The sequence below is a fragment of the Harpia harpyja genome, chromosome 21 (assembly GCF_026419915.1).
Source record: "Harpia harpyja isolate bHarHar1 chromosome 21, bHarHar1 primary haplotype, whole genome shotgun sequence".
NCBI lineage: Eukaryota > Metazoa > Chordata > Aves > Accipitriformes > Accipitridae > Harpia > Harpia harpyja.
Genome location: NC_068960.1, coordinates 16739509 through 16761662, shown reverse-complemented (window position 1 = coordinate 16761662; position 22154 = coordinate 16739509). Strand labels below are relative to the sequence as shown.

Sequence of the window (22154 nt, the reverse complement as noted above, 5' to 3'; positions counted from 1 at the left end):
GCTGTCTGCAAGAGTGTTATACAGGAGCAAGAAATCACGTTTCAGTGACAGAGCTTTGTTTTTCTTGCAAAATGCACGTACTGTTGGCAGGAGACTAAGAAAGAACAGGGGTGGGTCAGAGTCACACTCCGGCTCCAGAGCGTTCCTCCTGGGAGATGCTGAAGGGCCCCGCGAATTCAGCTCTGCTCTGTTACATTACCGGACACTTCTTTTCCTTGTTTACACGGTAGAAACATCTGAAAATAATTTGTGCTTGTTAAGCTTTGCGGACGGTCAGGGTTCTGTGTGCAATTTGGTCTCCACCTCAGCCAGGACTAGCTGAGGCTGATCTGTGTTTGCTCATTAGCTAACAAGATGCAATGTAGTTAGCAGGTCTCTCTGGGGGGCTGCCTTCGAAGCGTGGTTGCTGTTGCCGTGCGTGGGCACGCACAGGGGTGGGTGCGGTACCGATGAGCTCACCCTTCGCAGGGAGCGCCGGCCCCTGCAACAGCAGCTCTCCCGCTCGTCTCAATTGCTCTTGCGCACAGGTCGGCAGGGAAGACGCAGTAAGATGGCAAGGAATATGCGGCCCCCCAGTTATTACTAATATTAAACGCATCTGCTGCTGTGGATTGGGGACCTGCTGAAGAGGGATGTGCATGCTGCAGGCCTTGCTGGAGCTCTAGCAAAACCTCTGCATGAGCAATACATGTTGACTGATGCTCCAGAGAGGACGGATGGAGAAATCTTCGGCAACAATCCCAGGACAAAGGCAAGGACGGCTGAGCAATCGAGGTGGGAGGATGCCATCCAGAAGGGGAAAATGTTTAAGCTGGGAGGAAAGCAACAGCTTTGGGAAGGGATGATATGCTAACCACATGGCTGGAGGAGGAGGAGGAGGTGTGAAGAACTTGATGGGAAACACAGGACTAAGTGGCGGGGGGTGGGAATGAGGCAAGGAGCAGGTAAAGGACAGTGAAACAGCAAGAAAGAGTGAGGTGACTGGGAGCAACCCAGCCAAGCGTTAGCTGTGCTGTGTGAGGGCAGTGCGTGCCGCCCCTGCGAGAGACTCGGCGGTGAGGGCTCCCAGTGGGTGGCAGCGGGGCCGCGGAAGGCCGGGCCGGGGCCTGGCAGCTCAGCTGTGCCCGTGCCCTCGGCTGAGCCTGCCTGCCGGCGGTGCCGACAGGGACTCCCGGCCCCGGGACTCCCCACGCGGGGATCACCCCAGCTCCTCCCGGGCACCGCTGCTATCGGAGCCGGGCGCTCCAGGCGAAGCAGGGCTTCCAGCAGCCGCGGTAGCAACCCGCGGGCCCGGGGCTAACGGGACCTGGAGCTAAACACTGTCACTGCAGCTCGGCTGGGGGGTCGGCGGCTGCACGCCTGAAAGGGCGATGCCCACCCCCGAGGCGGACCCCAAAACCGCGGCGGGGAGGTGGGGGGGGGGGTCTAGGCCGGGGGCCACGGGGGCCGCGCTGCGGGGGCCGCGGGCGGGCCGGTGGCTTCCGCCCGGCGCGGCGCATTCCTACACCGTGAGTCAGGGCGGCGGCGCGGCGGGATGCGTCGTCCCGCGGCCCCGGGCACTGGCAGCTCCCCGGCGGGACTCACGCCGCCGAACCCGGCTCGGTTCCCGTCTCCCATTTGCATGCCTCGGCTGTGAATGGCGTGCCCGGCCGGCCGGCCCCTGGCACGGGGGAGGAGTCTCCGCGCCCTAAGCGGGCCGAGCTCGGCGGCGCCGGTCCCTTAAGCCGCACTGGGGGGCGGCCCGAGCCGAGCGGCGGCTCGCCGCTGCGCTTCACCCGCCTTCACGGTGAGTGCGGACCGCGGGGCCGGGGTGGGGGGGAACGGGGGGGGGGGGAAGGCGCTACGCGGGGCCGGGCGGGGGCTGCCCCGGGGCACGGCGCGCACGTGAGTTGCGGGCTCCGTCCCGTCCCGCGGCCCGGCCGCCTCAGCCGCGGCTCGGCAGCCCCCTGCTGGCGGCCCGACCGTGAGGGGCAGCCCCGCCGTCCCGCCGAGGGCCGTTCCCTGCCCGGCTGAGGCGGCGCGGACCGCGCCGCCTCAGCCGGGCAGGGAACGGCCCTCGGCGGGACGGCGGGGCGAGGCCGGCGCCCTGAGGTGGCGGCCCCGACTCCTGTCAGCAGGGAGAAGCCCTCAGCAAATGGCCTCCGCCGCCGGGCACCGTCGCCCGCCCCGTGAGGCGAGGCGCAGCGGGGGGGGAGGCTTTCGTTCTTGCCCCGGCGCCTCAGGTGGAAGCCCGGCCCTGTCAGTGACAGAAGTAACAGCGTTGGACCTGCGCGATCTCGCGTTCCCGGAGAGCCGGGGTCCGGCTTGTCCACGGTTCTTTGGACGTCGGGGGAGCTTGGTGGCCCCGGTGCTTTCGGCTGTAGGCGAAGGTGCGCGTTTGTGGCTCGTTTCAGCTGATCCAAGTCCACGCTGGAGCTGAAAGGCCCCTCCACCCCCATCTCTTGCCACGCGTTCCCACCCGCCCCTCCCCTGATGCTGGCACCGGTGTTTTGGCAGCCACTTTTGTGAGCTGATCTGGTGGAAAACATACTGCCTTTTACGTGTGAAGGTTAGTTTTCCTCTGGATCGAGTCCCTGAACTGACTTTTCACGCTGTACGCTGCTGGCACAAAGCAGGGCATCCCAGCAGCCCAGCGTGAGCCCGAGTAAAGCTTTCGCAGGATTGCACCCTCCGTACTGAGTCCTTTCGGGCTCCTCAGAGAGCGACCTGTCCTTTCCCCTGTCGTAGCACACGCACACAGCTAGCTCTGCTGTGCCAAAGTGCCCCTTGTGCATATTTTGACTTGCGCTTTTCTCTCGTGTAACTCGGGAGTGGTGAGTGGCAGCACAGATGAGTTTTGTCCCGTGCTTGTCCTTGTGCATGACTTGGTTCTGGCTGCTGATTCTCTTGCAGGTTGGCTTCATGGTGGGGTGCACAGTGTTGGTCAGGGATGTCTCCAGGCTGGGTCTCAGAGCGAGCAGGAAGTTGTTTCCTTTCTTCCTGTTTTTGTCCCCATGGCTGCTAATTTCCTCTGGGAAGAAAGCTGTGCATTCTGCAGTAAAGGAAAAAATAGTCACACGTAACGGGAAGGGACAAGGCAGTAAAGCCAAAGGTGCTTCTGAATGAAGCATGGGACAAGGAAGGAGCACAGGGTGTTGACTGCAGTAACGATGATAGAGCAGCAGACAAGTAGCTGCCTTTGTGCTGTGACCACAGGGGTAAAAAGGGCCCACGTGGGTCAAGCTGGGGAGCAGACCCTTGGAAGGAAGGAGAATTGGATCTCCACTCCAGTGTGTGGATATATGTTGCTCTCCAGCTCTTCTATCTCAGTGGTGCAGAGTTTGCAAGAGGAGGTGATAACTTGTGTTAATTGGTTGTTACAGTTGGAAGAAACAGATGAACTTTCATATACTTCCTTCAAGTTTTGATTGTTAAAAGGACTCTACAAAAGGCCTTGTGTGCCTGAAAGCTGCTCTGCTTTTCTTTTTTTTTAACCCTCTGTTGCTCTGATAACAGCTATCATCCGTCTTGTGTCCTTAGATCCTCGTGGCTACTGCTGGGCAGCCCAGGTCTCCACTGTCTGTGTGCGGGCTTGGGGGGAGCCCACACCATTCCTGAGCTAGGACCCCGCCAGCGTCCCAAGAGGTGCGGGGGATTTGGAACAGTTTTGTTATGGTCTCTGTGCTCATCAGTCCTGAGCCCCCTGGAAGGCAGTGGCTCTCATGTGTGGTCATGTGTCAGCAGTGTGCCTGCTTCTGTGCATTCCCACGAAAGGAGGTTAATACTGTGCAGTGTAAAAGCAACTCCCACAAAACTAGTTCTGCTCTGGGACTTCCCATGACAGGCCTTTTTTTTTTTTTTTTTTTTTTTAGCAATACACTTGCAAGAGATCTGCCTGCAAACTGGCTTTTCAGGTTCTGGGGAAAGCCATGGGTTGGCCCTGGTCTCAGGAATGTCTTGCTCTGCGCTGTGTAGGTTTCAGCCAGGGTGACGAGCTGTGGATGTGGAGGGCGCTGCTCTCCTGCAGAGCAGGCCTTTTCTTTCTCCAGTGAACTCGTCCTTCTCATGGCTTGGTGCTGAGACCGCATGGCCTGATGTGTCACCTCAGTCAGGAGTTACGTCCCTCAGAGACGGCTAGCGCCTCGTCACTGGACTTGGCAGATGGCTCGTTTCACTTTTGTGGCGGGGACTGCAACGGGCCTGCAGCTGAGCAAGGTCGCGAGGCAGGAATAGGAATTCCTTTTGGGGTCATCAGTCCTGTTCCTCTGGAATCCAGCCCCGGAGAGTAGCCAGCAAGTCTGAGCACGTTCCCCTGAAAGAGGCAGGGTCTGCTGAGTGTGGCATGATAGGACAGTTTATTCTGGGCACAGAGCCCACATGCTCAGCTATAATTAGTAAAGATTTGATTCCATTCAGTGTGTCAGATCTCTCTGCAGTGCAAACACAGCCTGGTTAGTCCTGAAGGCCTGAGATGGGCAACATGACCCGGAGTCCTGCGTTGTTTTCCTCTTCCATTCAGTGCATCCAGCAAAAAGGCTGGGAGAGCACCCTCTGTGCTGCTGGGGATGCTGCCTGCTAAGTGGGACTGGCTGTGAGCCGAAGATCCTGATGTTTCTCTATCTGTATCTCTAGAGCTTTTATCCAGCAGAACAGTCTTTGATAAGTTTCTTCCCTTGTGGTTGCTGCCTTTCTTCCTTAGTTACCTTTGGAGGCTTTGGCATCCCGTGGAGACTATGTGCCCTTCTCGGAGGTTCCAGCATTAATTGTGACCCAGCACAACACTTCTATTAATGGCTGTTCCTGCAGCCACCAGCCTGTCACCAGTATATGACCATTTCAGTAGAAATACTTAAAACTTGAGGATGGGTTCCTTCCTTAACATTTTCCCTGAGCTCAGACATAGATTAGTTTCCTTTCTTTTCAGCTGAAGAGGTGCGGGGCTCCAAGTCTAACTTTATCATCATCTAGTTGGAATGAAACAGACATGAAGTGTGCAGATCTCACACTGTTATTGCAAGGTTGCCTCCCTGCTGCTGGGTATATACCTGATGTAGTTTTAAGTAACCCGCAGAACGTATGTGTTGCCTGCCTGCTCAGAGAGCTGTGTTGCATCCTCTCTGCTGAGAGTGTGACAGCGTCTCAACATGCACTGTGGGTGCTGCAACCTGAATGTAGTGGAACTTGGGTCTGGGTCATGGGTAAAATGTCCCAGTGCTGCTGGAAAGTAGAGTGAAGGTGGTTTCTTTCTTCAGAGGAGGGGAAGCCCTGGTGTCCAGGGTCATGCAGGTAGTTGTCTCCCCAGTGGTGGGGGTTATTTTAGCTTTGTGGTGTTTTGGCTTTGGGGGTTTTTTTTTGGTCTTTTTGTTTGTTTATTTTGTGCCTTTTCAGAACTAGCAGATGAACCATTTGAACTGAATGGACATCAGGACCTGTTGTTTACTCCACTAGTGTCCAGTGACTCCCCTCTAAGGTCAGCAACCACCATGCAAGTAACAGAAAAATATTTAGAAGCGGCAATCCTAGCCCTGCAGCTATTAGTCCCAAGAGATTAGGGAGGCAACAGGCAAGATTTAACCTTGGAAGGAAATGGATCTATTAGACAGCATTTCCCATGGTCATGCTGACAGCTCTGTTTCTGTGTCCTTGAAGAACCCCAGACTGATTTGGTGTGTGATGTGTGCTCTTGCCATCCAGGCCTGCTTGCACAGAGTTGTAGAGACCCTCACTCCCACTCAGTGCAGGGCGGGCAAGGCTTGCTGCCAACCTCTCTGTTTTTACAGGCAGGCTTGACTGTGCCATTGGGAAGGTCTAGGGGCAGCCCTGGGAGAGTGAGGTTTCCACAGGGAGTGGTGGAAATTGTGTCTGTGTTGAGATTGCCTATTGTCGTGTCCTTGTTAGTTGAACTTCAGGGGTTTCTGACTGCTCACTCCTTTTCTTGGTCCTGCTCATCTAGCTGCTGTCCAGCACTGGTTGAAGCCCACTTAAGATCACATCTCTCATACTTGTTTCAGTCCCTGCTGCTGTAGGAATGAGGAAGTGGGTTTTTTTTCAATGTGTGTTGGGATGATGCCACAATGAGCAAATTAGTAGCTGAGTTTTTGAACAAATCATCCAAACTATGGTCAAATCCTTTTGAATAACAAACAGTGGCTGTTTGCTACTTGGTGAAGGTGGAGAGCTTATTCTTCATGTTAACTCTAACTGTTAAATCTCCTAAAGCTATAGAGTGCAAGTTTCATTGGTTGTGTGCTCTGTTTGCTGCAGAGACAGCAAATGTCAGATTGACATAAGGCTTGCTCTTGCTTTCCTTTGGGTGCACTCTTAACTATGTAGATAAACCTTTTGTTTCAAATATAATTAAAGCTACTTTTTACACACCATAGAAATGTTAGAACTATCGCAATATAGACCTGAGCAGTGGATACGTTCTCAAATTCTGGGGCCTTTAGCAACAAACAGACCTCGCTTTAGTAATCAGAGCATCTCTAAAACACAGTGATTATTAAAGGAAATGTAATTTCTTCTCAGTGAACTAAGAAGTATCATTGCAAAATACTTCCCTGGCACAGTACAGCCTTCCCAGGGGGAGAAGAGATATCAAGACATGCCTGATCTTGCCTTTTCTGGAAAGCCTACCTTTGCCGCCTCCTCCCCTTCCTGTTTCCACTTCGCTGAGAGACAGCCCCTTGCTCTGCTAGTCAGCAGCTATCCCTGCTTTGAAGGTTTTTTTTCTTTAAAAAGGAACAATCCATATGAGGTCATCCTGAAGCTGTGCAGGACACTGCTTTTACTGTTCTACAGGTCTGGCACTTCCTTGGCTTTGACTCAGTGAAAGTTATAACAGCCTGAATTTTAAAATCTTGAGGGCTCAGACGGCTGGGTTGACAAATACAGCTTCTGTATTTCAGGAGTTACTGCCGTGTAGCAATCAGCACATGGGAGGTATGTTTCTCTGTCACTTGAATTCAAAGCCCAGTGCTTTAAAGTGAACTGCAGAAGACAGCAGGCTGTGAGTTGTTTTGCCAAAAAGTGTGACCGTATCTTCCTTTTCTCTGACTGCTCTGGGACTGTAATTTCAGGGAGAACAGTGAGAGAGAATGGCATGTTCACTCAGATTGAAGTACGGTTCACTTAGATTTTAAATTTTTTTTGCTAAAACAAAGTTAGAATTATGATTATTTCTATTTGTGTTATAAATGATTTGGTGCATTGGGCACACGTGAACGTGCACATGTGTACACAAACCTGCAGAGCAAGACAAGCTCTTCCTGCAGCTGCTTTCCAATTAGACAAAGTAGGAGATGGTGTGCGGCCAGCTGTCGAGCACTAGCAAGAGTAGAAACTAGGGCATCAGAGTGGCAGGCTAGCTCTACTATGTCCCTGGCTAAATCAGCTAATGGTTAGGAAGAGCAGCTCCAGCCGAACCAGCTCTGCTCTGAGTCCTTGGCTATTTAGTTATTCCTTTGAAGGATCTCCATTGGGCCTCATTGCTGTGGGCAATGATGGTGGATGCAGGCTTGTTCTCTCACTTGTATCCAGGTGAACAGAACTGTGGTCATGTTGGAGAAAGCAGGTGTGTGATGGTAAGTGAGGATGCTCTGAATTTCAAAGGAACACGCAAAGAAAGCTGGCCTGAATGGCTCAGATGCTGTGGCTTCCATCCTTCCTGAATATAAAGTCTGTCTTCTGGTGGCTCCAGTGTTTGTTTTTGTTATTTCCTCTAAGATTTTTTTAGATAGCTATTCAGCGTGGTTTTATATAACTTTCCATAGGAAATGTTGTCATTTGCGGCAGTTTTGATCTCATTTGCCAGTGAGGCGTTTTTATTTAGCACAACAAACGTTGATTCTTAGCTGCTTTTAGTACCGAGAGTCTTTGCCATAGAGGTTGGGTGGCTTTTGGTCTAATGTAATTTTTGGTTTGCGGTATTGTGATCTTTTTAGGGGAGGTTGCTAGTTTTGGCAGTTGCTTTTCCATCCATTGTTTATTGATGTCATATTTTCTAAATGAACAATGTTGTAATCGCTAAGAGGCATTAACTTACCAAGAGAATTGCTCTTGAGGTGGGTGCATAGGCAGCAGCTATTCCAAAAGCAACCAGAGCCAGTGTTTACTGCTGTCTTGAGAGTCATACCACTGCTGTGCTCTTAGCTTTCCTTGTGTCCTGAACCCTTACGGTACTTGTGATGAATATGAGAGCTGCCTAAAAAAAAAAACCCTAAAGAAAAAAACCTTACAAATGCAGAATTTCAATGAAAAATGAAATGAATTTCAATGAAAAATGATATCTTTGTTAAAATACAGTGTTAGGATTTTGTTGGGTTTGTCTTTTGTTTTCTAATGTGGGGTCATGGCTGCACCGACAAAAGCATTTTTGTGAATCTTACCTTGCTGTAAAATTGAGGCAATGACTGTGTCCATAGTACTCGTGGATCAGCCAGTAATTTACAATGCATCTATTTTACTAGTAATGAAAATAAATCTGGAACAGCGTCTTCTGGAGCCCCATTGAATTGTTGTAATGAGTTAAATGTGTACTAAAATAGTTTCTGTGATCACTCTTTCCTGCTTCTTTGTTAATGAGGAGCTGAAGAACGTGTAGACCCAGGCAGAGTACTGAGACAACTGTGCTTTGAGGCTGCTGGGGACCCTAGAGCGAAGGGCTCTGCTGGCTCCGCATAGGTACTGCTAACCGAACAGGCAGCTGTGGTTACCTTTGAATAGGGTGCAAGAACAAGGCTTGTGTAGAGGATCCTTCCTCTGGATACACTTCCAGTGCTGGCAGTCAGTTGTTTATAATTGGAATTGTTAATATTTGAGTTGTTAATGTGATTATACTTGATATCCATTCTGGCTATGTTCACTGTGGCACTGGACCAGCAGTAGTATCCTGGCTTTCTGCATAGGCATGCTGACATGCATCAGCCATCTGGTAGCTGGTAATGGATCTCTAGGTGGAAACCAGCTCCTTTTGAGGACCAGGCAGTGCTGACTCTACAGGCTTCCCTAGGGAATGGGAGTGCTGGTCAGTGCTGGCTTCTCACACCCTGTGCTTGACATACCTGCTAATAGCTCCAGTGACAGCATCGTCATCAGTCCATGCCCAGATGTAGCCTATAAGTGGTGTGCTATGACCAGAGTATTAGGATGTGGGTGCTGGAAATGTGGCTATTGCATGGGATGGCAGGCCGGTGTTCTCTGTGCAAAGCTGCAGGATGAGTTCATGGAGAAACACAGAGAGGATGAAGATGCCAAGGTACTCCAGAAAGTTTTCCACTGCTCCCCCCCTCTTTTCTGGTTATGTTTTATGCTCAGACTGTTGCCCTTGCTGGTATCTAGGTAGGTTGTAGATGGCTCTGTATTGGGTTTACTCTAGAAGGTGGAGTTGGTTGCTGATTGCTCGTCGCCTGGGCCCTGCACAGGCATGCTGGCTAGTGCTATGAACCTGCTTCTGTCATCTGGGTTACACGTGCTTAGGAGATGGAAAAGGCAGCCCCTCTGCCCAGTCTGCTCTACTTGGCTCCCTTCCACCTAGTTGCTTTGTGGGTGCCACAGGCCATAGGTGAGCAGAGGAAACTCATCCCTTGGGAACTCTTCTATGGAAGCTGTCCATGCATGAGGCTTGGCTGTCAGCTCTAGAGAAATCTGTGGATGGTTTGGATGTTTTCGCATCTAATGACCCCACCAAAAGTTCACTCTGGTGATACAGTAGTATTTTATTCCTGCTGCACTCAACACCTGCACTGAGGGTGCTTCTCAGAAGATTATTTAAGCCTCAAGAGGTGCAGAATCCACCACCTCCCTTGTGATAATTGTTAGCTTCCCACAGTGCTACAAGTGTGAGTTTTTGGCTGTGTTTTCACGATTGCTTTAAACTCTGTTGCCTTGAGAACCAGTCCAGTCGTCTGGCTCCAGCTGCTCTTTTTGTTCCTGCTTCTTCCCCTTTCCTTCTGCTGGCACAAGTGTTTGTGGAGCCGTGTGGTGACTTGGATCAGGGAAGGAGCTTGGGCTGAAACAAACCATTTTCTTTGCTGAGCTAATGTGGGTCGGTTCCCAGTGTGGATCACCCAACAGCTGCGGGGATGCTCATGCCAGCACGAGGTGGAGGGCTGGGGGCACTGCTTTTTCTGTTGGCTTGCATCTCTTTCAAGTGGCCATGACTTCTTTATAGCTTGAATTTTGAGCGTTGGCTTCTGTGTCCTTGTAACTGTTCTGCCTTTGTGTGCTGCAACAAAAGGACCTTGAAGGTCAGAGTCTGTTGCCTGTGTGAGTGTTCGCAGGTTGCAGTTGGGGGGCATCTTTTAACCTGTATTTGGAGAAGTTCAACTACAGATCTGGGGACTAACAGGAATTGGAAGAGTTTTTTGAGCTCCCTGTTTTTCCTCTCTCTTCTGTGTGAGGGCACCAGACCTGGATACCCTTCAGGTCCTGTGTGAAGCTGCTTTGAAAGCTTTTAATACTGGTGTTCCAGTAGGAGCTCATTTATGGTTGATTTCCATCATGACCCGCATCTTTTTCTGAAAATCAAGAAAATCAGTTGCTCAAAGGGACACCAGATCTGCTTTCCTGATCATGGGATATGTTCAGACTTCACTGGCAGATGTTTTTATTACCTCTATTTAAAACCCTGTGCCTTTGTATATAGCTGAACCTTCTCCAAGTTCAGTGGGTCCCAGCTGAAGCTTTGCACTCTTGGTGTGCCTCTTGCATACCAGTATCGTTCTGCAAGGCTTTGCATGAAATCCAAACCCTTGGGTTTTTTCTAATGTAGCTTCCTGTTTCCTGTCTAGGGGTCTGCCTGGCCTCTTTTAAGCCAGGAAGTTTCCACTGGTATTTCTCAGCTAATTAAATTAAGTGGTTCATGGTGAGATTCCTCAGCGTTGCCTTGGTTGCTTGGGTAGCCGCAGAAGTTAAAGACCTTCCCCATAGCATTCACCCCACCTTGGTGGGTTCCTGCTGGCACAGCTCTGTGGTGGTGCTTGCGTGCTGCTTTTCCACGATCTACTTGCATGCTGCTTTTATGGCCACCTGCTCAAGTGTGTAACTCCTGTTCTAGCTCTTTCCAGAGCACTGGTTGAAAAGAAAACTCCCAGGAGGAAGATTGTGTGCCTCTTAATTCACTCTCTACAAGGCGAAGGCCTTTGTTCCATCGGAGCCAGGACAAAGGCTTTTGCTACCCCAGATCCATTTCTTCTATGTTGTACTTCGACATAAAGTTTCAAAGACAGTTTGGGTAGGGACAGGCCTTTCCAGTGTGCCACACTGGCCTGCAGGAAAGCTATGTCTTTTAATAAGAGGTTAGCTGTTCCCCAGCCCTCCTGTCTGGTCCTTCTCCAGAGGAGAGTGCAGGGGCTCAGCGTGCTGCATGCGTGGTGGTGGGGCCAAATGCAGTTCCCTGAGCACTCGTCTGCTAGGCTGGGGATGGAGGACCACTGTTTCACATAAGCAAGGGATAAAGGCTAGGGCTGTACTTTGATGTTGCAGCTAAGCTGGTATCGTGCTGAGCTATCACTGAATAGGCTGGTCCTACCCTTCCTCTCTCAGGTAGCACAGAGCTTATCTGAAATCGTCTGAGCCTCTTCAGGATGCCAGATCAACAGGAAATAATTTACTAGGGTTAGTTTTGTGCTGATAAAACACCTTGAAGTGGCTCACTGGAGTAAGGCAAGACTGCTTTTTGGACAGCAGCTAGCTGTCAGATTGGCTTGCTTGCAAGTAGAAGGCAGGGCCTTGGGGAGCTGTTGCCTGTGTGATTTGGTGCAGGCTGTTGTAGGCAGCATCAGTCTCTACCAGCACCCAAGCAGAGCTTGTGCGTGGCAGAGGGCGGCGAGAGGGGCAGTGGGTAGTGTGTGGGAATGGTAGTCCTGCCAGATCCCTGCTGTGCAGGGCTAAAAGGGCAGTGTGTCTGCCTAGCTCACTGCCAGGCTTGTGCTCAGAGGTGCCTGGATTACTCAGACCCCAGCTTCTGCTTGGCAGCCTGTGGGTCTGCAAAGCCTTACGGCATCTCCTCTGAGCTCGGCAGTGATGGTCAGGAAAGCAGGAGAGAGCCCTCCACAGGGCCGCTGCCAGGGCAGTGCCGATGGCCTTGTTTCATTTCCAAGGTAGTTTCTTGGGGTGGGACATGGTGGTGGTCTCAACCGAAGCCTGGGTGTTGCTGTGCCCTTGGCAGCTTTCCCCAAGAGTGCAGGGTCACAGGCCTGTTCCACCTTCCCTGTCCCTGCCTGCCCTCAGTCCCTCCATCTGGCTTGTTTTAAAGGTCTGGCTCGTGCGTGGTATTTGAGATATTATTCGTAACTTGTTGGGTCTGATCCATGCTAGATGGTTTAATGGCAGCCACGAGACTGAAACCCCACTGCTCCTCTTCTCCTTGGACTTCCTGCCTTTTCCCTGCTGTGCCAGCAGAAATCCTCCTGGAGAGAGAGGCACAGCCAGCAGCCTGCTGTCTCCCCTGGCTTGCTCTGTCTGGAGAACACGTTTAGGATCCTGGTTTCTTTGGTGTCTCTCCACCTGGATGCCTTCTGGTGTGCCTCAACCAGAATAGCTGCATGGGTAGACCCCTTCAGGTACGCGGGACTTGCCTGGGACTGCATAGCAGGCACTGCAAATACAGCCTTTGCAGTGATGGAGATTTGAAAAATGGAGGAAAACAGCTGGAGGCTGACCATGGACGTGGTGATTGGATTGCAGTGGAATAGCCCCAGTGTCTGTTACCTCCTGGGGGTGTCTGTAAGAACACGCACACACTGTGCTAGAGAGGAGCAGTGTTGTCAGAAAAAGCAGATGATGTGTGTTTGTGTGGGAGGGTTGAATGAAGTTGTTTTTTTGTTTTGTTTTTTTCATTTGGAATGTTTTTTTGGGAAAAAAAAAAGCTTTATTTTAAATGAGAATACTGGTAAAATGGAAATTTTGGAAGAAAAAAATCAACATGGGCATAGCTTCAGTTGTCTCTTTAAATGGAAGGATGGTCTGTCTTTGAAATGACTATGCAAATCCCTGAATGTATTTGAGATGCCTGTCAGTTTTAGGAGCATTCTGAGGCTTCTGTACAAGGCTTTTCCTTCTCTCTTTGGGTCAGTGGATTTCATTAAGCAGCTTTTCTTGATCATGTGCCAACTTTGGAATTTAACGTGCTCTCTCTCTTTCTTAGCCTGACCCACAGCACAGTGGATTTGGCTTTTGTTCTGGTACTGTGACCTTGTTTTGGCATGGAGCTTTTGAAGATGACTTTCCCAGGGTATCTGCAATATACAAGTTTTTTATTTTGTTTGTTTATTTTAATTGAAATGGACTTTATTAATCATTTTTGTGCTGCTACCACAGTTCTACACGCAGCTGATCAGTTAGAAGAAGCTAGATTTACAAATGCTGTGCGTTCAGCCCGTGTGCTGGAGAAGAGTTTGTATTTCCAGATTCTTCAGTTTTGTGATGCTGAGGGAACAGCTTCTGAGCTGACTGAGCAGTGCAGGTGGTAGCACCAGGACTGGGACTGTGCCAGCACTGAGAAGAGAAGTCCAGGCAGGTATTGGGCCATTCCACCTTTTTCCAGTCTCTTCAGACAGTCTCCTTACCCACGTCTCCAATGGCTCTTACATGGGTTTGGTAACAATGGAGACCTCTCCCGATGCCACCTGTTGGAATCGCTATCCTGACAGTTTACAAAAGTTGAGTGTCCAGCCCCAATGACAGTTCACAAAAGCTTGAAAGCATGAACATTTCCACTTACCCAGGATGAAGATATTTAGCTGATGTCTAGGTTGGTGGAGCATTTTCTGGAATTTGGGAGACACTGCAAACCACAAGCACAGGCGAGATGTCTGGAACGGCTCCTGTCCAAGGACTGAGCAGCTGGATGTGGATCCCGCTGTGTTTGTGGGAAGAGAGGATAGTAGGAAGGACATGGAAGAGATCTGTAGAGTCAGGATTGGCATGGAGAAGGAGGATAGGGAAAAGCTGTTCACTCTTCTAGCCCAAGAACTACAGGGCATCAAGTAAACCCAGGAAGTGGCAGGTTCAGAGACAAACTGAAGAACATGGCTTGTGACACAGCATGTGTTTCAGCTGTGGAACTCTTTGTCATGTGCAGTTACAAATACAAAAAGTTTGCTTGGATTAAAAAATGAGTTGGATAAATTCTGGAAGAAAAATCATTAAATGGATATGGAGATGGATGCAGACCCATTAAATGCAAAGACATCTCTGGCACAAGAAGCCTGTGAGTTATTCATAGCACATGCCATGGCTCTGTCCAGGGAGATATGACTGTTGAGTGATACTGTACTCTGTACATCCTCTGTTGGAAATGAGATACTGGCTTTAGATGGACATTTGGCCTGACCTTGCATGGCTGTGCTGTGTATGTTCCTATCCTGCTGCTGTCAGTGACCTCTTGAAAACCCTTGTTAGGACAGTACTGAGAAACTGGGATTGAGAATATGGGACTGCTCAAATGAAATATGCTCAATGCAATCGACTTTGAAACAAAGCCCATTGGCCCGATCAAATATGTGGACGCTGTATCCAGAAACACTAACCCCTAAGGTGTTAGTGTGAAACTCAGCATGTGCTTTTAGTGTAGTGCTGCGACAGAAATCGGTGACTGCAGCACTTTGAGTGAGGACCAGGTGTAATAAGGGGTGTCACCTACCTTGCAAAGACTATGTTCAACCATCCAGCTGTACATCTACGTACACTAGTCTATACATCTATGTATACAGCTGGATCCACATTCAGTCTCACTGTTAACTTCCTGGAGACCTGCCTCTTGTGTCCATACCCCAGTCTCTTCTGTGCCCTGGGTAAGAGGCAGTTGGCTGACTTGTGCTGTGGCTGTGTATTCACAGCGTGCAGAGAGAGAATCAGGCCCTGCTAGGGCAAGTGCTGCAAGTTTCATATTATGTCTTTGTAAGGTTTGTTCTTGACCACTCCAAATGCACACACGTAGTGGGGAATGCTGAACAGCTCTGCCTTCACTGCACTCTTATTGGGAAATGAACATTTTTGTAAGTAAAAAAGGTCAAACTGATAGAAGAAATTGCAGACGGTTTGCAGTCACCCTTGAAACTCACCTGGTTTTTAAATACTGAGTGCACTTACACAATTATATATGCATTTTGGTGCTTTGCTATTTAAAGAACTCTTTAACTGCTGAAGCTGGGAGAAAGCAGTCCATTGCTCTGTCAGCTATGTGAATTTCATCTTGAGATCTTCTTGCCTAAAGTACAAAGTTGAGTCAACTTTGGGGATACTCACAAGGCCACGGGCTTGACCCCATGATTGTGCATGCTCTGTTCTGTTCTTCTTGTGTGGCGTGTGTGCACACTGCTGGAAATCCCCATGCACTAGTCTGCAAGGGTTGCAGTGAAGCCAGTGTGATGGATACATGGACATCCCTGTCTGTGGCAATTTAGGAAGGGGGACTGAAAACAGATTTCATTGGAAAATCTTTCGCGGAGTGCAGCATTGTTGCAGCAGCTTTTGGGCAATACAGGAGTGATTCATGCACTGCTTTCCTGGCTTGGCCTCACTGTTTGATAAAGCTGCAAATCTTACATGTTTGTATGCTTTACATCCAAAGCACCTGCTCACAAAGGCAGCTCTGTAGGTGGACAGGAAGGAAGCTGAGTGATGTTTGCTCATTGAAGAGATGCTGGAAAAAGAAGCATTGCTAGTTCAGAGGCTCTGAATTTGCCCTTGAAGGCACAGAGAGGAGGGTCTTGATTTGTGCCATGAGGGGCATGTGTGAAATAAGTTGTGTTTGGTCATGCCAGAGTGGTGGCTCTGTACCTCTTGGCTGGTCTCTGATTAGAGCATCTCATGAAGATATGTGTTAGTGATCCTCATGGGTAAATGCTGGAGCTCTTTGCATTACATCAAGGGAGTTTTTCAGATATGAGAAATCTGCTTTGTTTTCTGACCTCACAATGAAGACAAATTTGCCCATTCTGTATGCAAGACTGAAAGCTGTCTTGTAGTGATTTACCCTTACCAAGAACAGGCGGGAGTTCCCCTAATACTCTCAGTATTCTCATCTTATAGGAAGTTAGAACAGATGCATTTAGTCATCCCTGTGGCTAGGGGTGGAGGGAAGGAAGGAATTGTGCCCCTGTAATGTACAGCACTGCGTCTGTGCACACAGGACCGTGGTGCATGTAGAAAGGGCATGTCTGTACAGGCTAGCTCATGAATTCCCAGACTTTTGGGGGCCTGTGGTATTTGCTGAAACCCAACCTTCATCCACCTACAGCTGAGTCCTCTCTTTCTGTCATTCCGGCTCAGCTGAGCATGGCGCTCCTGGCAGCCAGCCCAGCTTGCGCGACTGAGCTAGCAGCTGGTCTTCAGCTCATTTTAGATGAGATTCTCTTCTAACCCAATCCAGATCATCCCCCCCTCCCTTTTGCTGACCTATTTCCCCCCCCGCCATGTATCTTTTGCAATGGTAAGCTTCACTGTTTGGGTAGCTTCCTTTCCAGAGCAGCTGCAGTGAGCTGTGGGAATATGGTGGAAATGTCGTGAAAAGCAGCGCGTGTTTCAGAGAACCAGTCCCTAATTTAGGTTGGGAGGGACCTTCACAGGTTGTCTGGCTCAGCTGCTGTGCAAGGCAGGGGTAATTCAGGCTGCTCAGGGCCTCATTTAGTTGAGTGCCAAATGTCTTGTAGGATGGAGGTCCCTCTGCCTCTGGTCCTGTCCTAGGACTTGGATAATCTCAAGGAAGAATCCTTGCATAATAAACTCATTGTGCATTTAAAATAAATTGACTGTGTTAACATTGTGAGTGCACTGAGTTTTAATCCAAACGGAGAGCTTTTCTCCTACTCTCTTTCAAATCATGTGTGCCTGCTAAATTAACTGGATGCTTATTCCATCTGTCCACCATGGTGGGGGAAGAGGCTGGGACTTTTTTTTTTTTTGGGGGGGGGCGGTATTTGTTTGTTTGGTTGGTTTTTTTTGTCCCTTATGGGGCCTGTGGCCTAGGACAATGCAAGGAGGGAGCTGAGAGGGAATGGATCAGTTTTCCCATTCAGCACACATACTTACCACTGCTAGCTTGTGGTTGTGTGTGTGCTAGGAGAGGAAGAAATATGGGCTTGTAGAATAACTTAGGCTGGAAGGTACTTGTGGAGGTATCTGAGCTGATCTCCCTCCAATGAAATCTATTTTCTTAATTGTTTCTCTGAGCATGCACAGCAAAGTTGGTGCTCTGCCAGCCCAAAAGAGTCACAGGGTCCCTGTCCTACTGCATGCAACCTAAACAGGAGGAGAAAGCTGCAGTATAGTAGAGTAGGCAAGACGACAGTGAGTCACTCTGGTTACTTCAGCATTTTGGTAACACAGTGGTTTTTATTTAAATACCATATCATTATTATTTATGTATGAAAACCACTCTTAGTTCAGGATTAGTGCCAGTTCTCTAATGTTCATACTATACTTGTATTACTCTGTGCACTATCTTGTGTTTCTAGAAAATTACTACATCTAAAAGAGATTAGAACCAGCAATGAGAAATGGCCACTTGCTAATTGCTAAGTAGTAAAGTAGGAAAGTGTGGTGCTTGGCTTTGGGTGGGCAAGGGTGCCTGTGTGAGTCACAAGCTGTTTTTAGAGGGAGGTCAGTGGCTTTTGGTACTGCAGTTAGCTGGTTGGATGGGATCCAGATCTCATTAAGATTTAATTCATGACTGGTTCTTGAGGAATCTGGATCTCACAGTAGTCTCAGCAAAAATCTTAATGGGAGGTGACTCTCCAACTTGTGACTGTGGTCTCTGGCACCTGGCTTGAGGTCCTGTGGGCCTTAGAAATGCCCCATGTCCTCCAAGTGCCTGGTCCTGGCTGACCAGCATGGACACAAGCTGTGACACCGGAACCCTCACGAGGCACTTTGGGAAGTCGTCCAACGTGGGGCTTGGGTCCCATCAGTCACAGCCTGGAGGAGGGTGCTCTGCTCGGCCCTGCCGGCATGTACCGTGTCAGGGATGAGACTGGCCCCCTCCTGACTGTGATTTCTTCCCTCTCCTAGGTCTGAGGACAAACGTGGGACGATGTCGGAGGCACGACATGACAGCACGAGCAGTTTACAGCGGAAGAAGCCACCATGGTTAAAACTGGACATCCCGGTGCCGGTGCCCATGTCGGTGCCAGAAGAGCCCCAGCCTGTGCAGGTACAGAGGCTGGGGGCAGGAGGGAGGGTCTGCGGAGCCATGGAGGGGGTGTGCAGAGCCCCACTGCGCTGAGAGCCTGCCTGTGCCTGTGGTCTCCGGCAGTCCTGGCTGAGAGAAAGGCAGCGTGTGATGGCAGGTCACGAGGCCACGTGAGAAGGGGCAGAGCCATTGGGTAAATTTATGATCAGTAATTAACTCCCCCTTGAAGGGGATGTGGGAGGGAAGAGGGTGGGTTGCTGATGTGCTCAGATCAGTGGACGTGACTGTTTGGATGTGGGGATTGTGAAAAGTGTCCTGGCTGGGGGATATGGGAGTGAGGTATTCAAACAAGCATTTCTTAAGGGGACTGGGGGAGTGAAGGGCTCCTAGACAAACATGAGGGCCTGGAAGTGCTGGAGCTTATGCTGAAATGAGCAGGGAATGAGTCTTGACTTAGGAATAGCCAAGATAATGACAGGCTCTCATCAGTAACAGCAGAGAAAGAACAGTTACTGGCAACACAAAGCTGTTACCGGCATGAGGAACATAAGAAAATCATGTGGGATGAGAAATAAGTAATATTGAAGAGTGGTGCAGTGGAGATGGGGTGATAGGTTAATAAGAACTGTGCAAAGTATGAGAGTAAAACATCTGTATTTGTGCTGGGAATAGGAAGAACAACAGGAATTTCCGCTACAAGGTGGCAAAAACTCTCATGTAGGGGTGAGACCTGGGTAGGATGATTGCTGGCTGCTCATGTGACCTTACTGCAGGAAGAGAGACTACCTGTGCCAAAGGCAGAGCTGGAGGGTTCTTACTGCCCAGCTCCATGGGTGGGATGCAGTGCCTGGGTTCAGTTGCTTATGTGAAAGAACAGTTTAGCCATCAGAGAAACGGAGGGTTATACAGCTCCCCTGGAGGGGAGTTGAGGACAAGCTTGTCTTAAGAGGGAACTAATGTTGTGCTCGGAATAGCAAGGACTGGTCTCTTCGCCATTCCTTGATTCAGGGACTAAAACGCACTTCAGTTATGTGACAGCTTCTGGCAGATAAATCTTGGTCCTGGTCTTCCCGTGGAAGGAAAGCGATCGGGGTTCATTCTGCAGGAATTAGAAGTGGAATGCAGGGTTTTAACAGTGCAGGTTGAAACCTTCCAAATCACTTACTTAAGGCTTTGATGGATGTTCTTTTACCTGAAATCTGTAAATCCAGCTGGGCACCTTCTGGAGAGACACTCTGTACTTATGAAGGAAGCTGGCGGAGGTGATGTTCTCCGGAGATCTGGTGTGCACAGCAGAGGCTGTTGGGATGAGTGCATAATGGGCTCCTTTGCTGTATAACCTGAATATCTGTGCATTGTTTTTACATAAAACATAACAAAAATGTTAAGATTAGTGGAAATTATTAGCTTTCTGGGCTAGAGGGGCTGGAGTAGCAAGTAGTCTTGAGGCAGAGACCATGTCTGACCAAAGAAACAGTTGATCAGACATTTCCTTGCCAGAGGAACAGTCTGCTTAGCCTGCATTTTACAAATGGGAGATGGTGTCTCTGCCAAGCTGATGAGAAATTAATCTGGGGAGGCAGTTGTGTGAGCTGAGAACAGTCTGGTGAGTTGTGTCATATTTGGTAGGTGACATTCAGCCAAGACATGCCAGGAGCTTTCAGATCTGAGCGTATCCAGACAATTAGGTTATGAACAAAGCTGATGTGGCTTTCCCAGCTTGCTTAGCCTGCACCAGGCAGCAGCTACAGCACAGACCTACCCACAGCTCTCGCAGGCTTTAAATGCAGATTCAGAGTCACTTATGAAGCCAATCTCACTTACTGTGCTTCTGTTCACCTTGTGGAGTGGTCTAGCATTGTGTGATCTGGGTTCCTTCTGGCTAGAAAATAGCTAGAAGGATATATTGCAGGAACTCATGTAATACACCCCATCTACAAATGGACATCAGTCCATGGGCCAGGCTAGAGCTAGTCTGAACTGAAATTCACTGCAACATGCAGATGCTGTGTCCTTGATACTAACTGTTCTGTTCTGCAGAGCCATTCCTCCCTAACATGAACACAGTCCTTGTTAGCCTGATTTTGCTGCACAATTGCACGTACCCAGCTTGTGGTTGGGGTGTTGGGTGGCTGTTGAATTGGTAACTAAATGTTTTGCAACCTGACTGGCCTTGTAGAGCATCACTCTGAGAACACTTACTCCCACTCTGAGAACACTGACTGCCTTTTCTTCACAGCCAACGAGACGTCAGGCCTTTCTGCGAAGTGTGAGCATGCCTGCCGACAACACCCGTGTGCCCTCCCTGCCTAACGAAGTGAGGAGACCGGTGCTACAACGACAGACCTCAATCACCCAGACCATCAAGAGGTGAGACACTGAGTTCATGGAGCCTGCTTTGGTGGATTCTGCCATCCATTGCCATCCTTTATTTGTGGATTTATGGTCCTCTGTTTGTTCCATTGCCTGGCACTTAAGTGGCATGCTATCACAGCAGGATTAGGTTGTCTCCTTTGTTATTTATGATGAGGTTGTGGAAGAGGGTGGGTGCAGATAGGTCCCCAATATATAAGCCCAGTAGTGCTATGTAGCCTGTCTTTAGTAAGTGAGGAGACAAGTCCTCGGAGGAATGTTGTGGTGATCAGGACAATGAATGATTCTTGCCACTTAGAGACAAATTTTAACTGCCCCCATGCCCCAGGGAGCTGGCTGTTTCTGAGTAACAGGATGCCTCAAGCCCTGATGTTTAGCTGAGACTGCATGATGTGGTGTGCTGGGCTTGCTTTGATGCGGTATCTGAGAGCATATGATTGCTGTGGGAGGCAGAAGCCTATCCTGAGCGGTCTAGGGCTCTCAGCAGCTTGGCTTCTAGCACTAGCTCATTGGCAGGTCCTTGAGATAGCTATGGGGGGGTGATGGAGAGTAGGGAGAGGCTGCTCTGGTCCTGTCCCCCACACCTGCACAGAGGGTTATAATTTGTCCCCACAACCCGGGGGTCTCTAAGACCCGGCCTCACAGCTGGGTGCTCTTTCTCTCCCTGTGGCAAAGGCTTATCCCGGTTTGTCCAAAGGGAGTGGCTCTTCCAGCTGCTCTCCTGAGATGTCTGGCTTGTATCCCTGGCAGTGTGTCAGGCCTGCCTGGATCCCAGGAGCATCCCTGGAGCTCCACAGGTCAGAGGCACTTTCAACCAGCCAGGCTTCGCCCACTCACGAAGGAGCAACTTTCCAGCTGTGGGAGAGACTGACCTCCCATGCACTATTTTCCTTTGCCTCAGATGTTCCCAGCTGCCTTGGTGGTGAAGCTCTCCTGCAGCAGCTCTCTGTGATCCTGCTTCTTGTGAGGCTGGGAGGGCTAAGCCATGAAGCAGTGTCTGCTCTTTTCAGGGCTATGGGCAGCTTCTGGGCCTCTTCCCTCACGTCCCTGCCCTTGTCCCACTCCTCGCCAGGACAATTAGGCAAGAGCATGTCAAGGATGAGGGAATATCCTGGGAGGGTGCTGCCAAGGCCATGACAAGAAGCATTGTGCAGAAGGACCAGGGTAACCTTCTCCCCCAGAGGTCCTCACAACATGCAGTGTGTGTGTAGGGTGGAGAGGTTGGGGAACTGTGAACCACTTTGGTGCTGGGAGAACAAATTTGCCCCTAGTGCTACTACACTATAAGACAGGGCATATGTACCTACAGTGAGCAAGGAAGGAGTGCTGGACAGTGGTTGTGAAGCTCCCACACACTGAGGGAGATGCTAATGTACTGCCTAGCATTGGGGCAGTGGGCAGATATATGTGGCTGTTGCACCAACAGACACTGTGACATGTCTTCCTCTTGCCTGCCCAGGCTGTAATGGAAGTGCTGGGGCTCAGGTTGGTGGCTGTGTCCCTGCCCGTGCTTGATGGTCTGTGTAGGCATTTTGTACCCTGGGAGTACATGTGGTCCCACAGGGAGTGGCCCAGAGGTGCACAAATGGTTTTGGAAGTCCTGGGAGTCTCCTGCTCAGAGTATGTATGTGGGGGGTTCAATGCTATTGCAGTGCTGAGTTGTTTCACG

General features: G+C 49.9%; 1 protein-coding gene across 7 annotated transcripts in view; it reads left to right on the top strand.

The window, feature by feature from the left end:
- The first annotated feature begins 1536 nt into the window (after nucleotides 1-1536).
- The window catches only part of RHBDF1 (rhomboid 5 homolog 1), a 38299-nt gene continuing 17681 nt past the window's right edge, over nucleotides 1537-22154 (top strand). Inside the window, exons 1-3 of one of the 7 annotated variants that reach the window (XM_052772952.1) lie at nucleotides 1537-1786; nucleotides 17992-18133; nucleotides 20352-20482. In XM_052772952.1, coding sequence (XP_052628912.1) covers nucleotides 18014-18133; nucleotides 20352-20482 — 251 coding nt within the window. In that variant the 5' untranslated portion in view covers nucleotides 1537-1786; nucleotides 17992-18013. The other 6 variants (XM_052772946.1, XM_052772949.1, XM_052772948.1 and 3 more) reach the window with 6 other exon arrangements.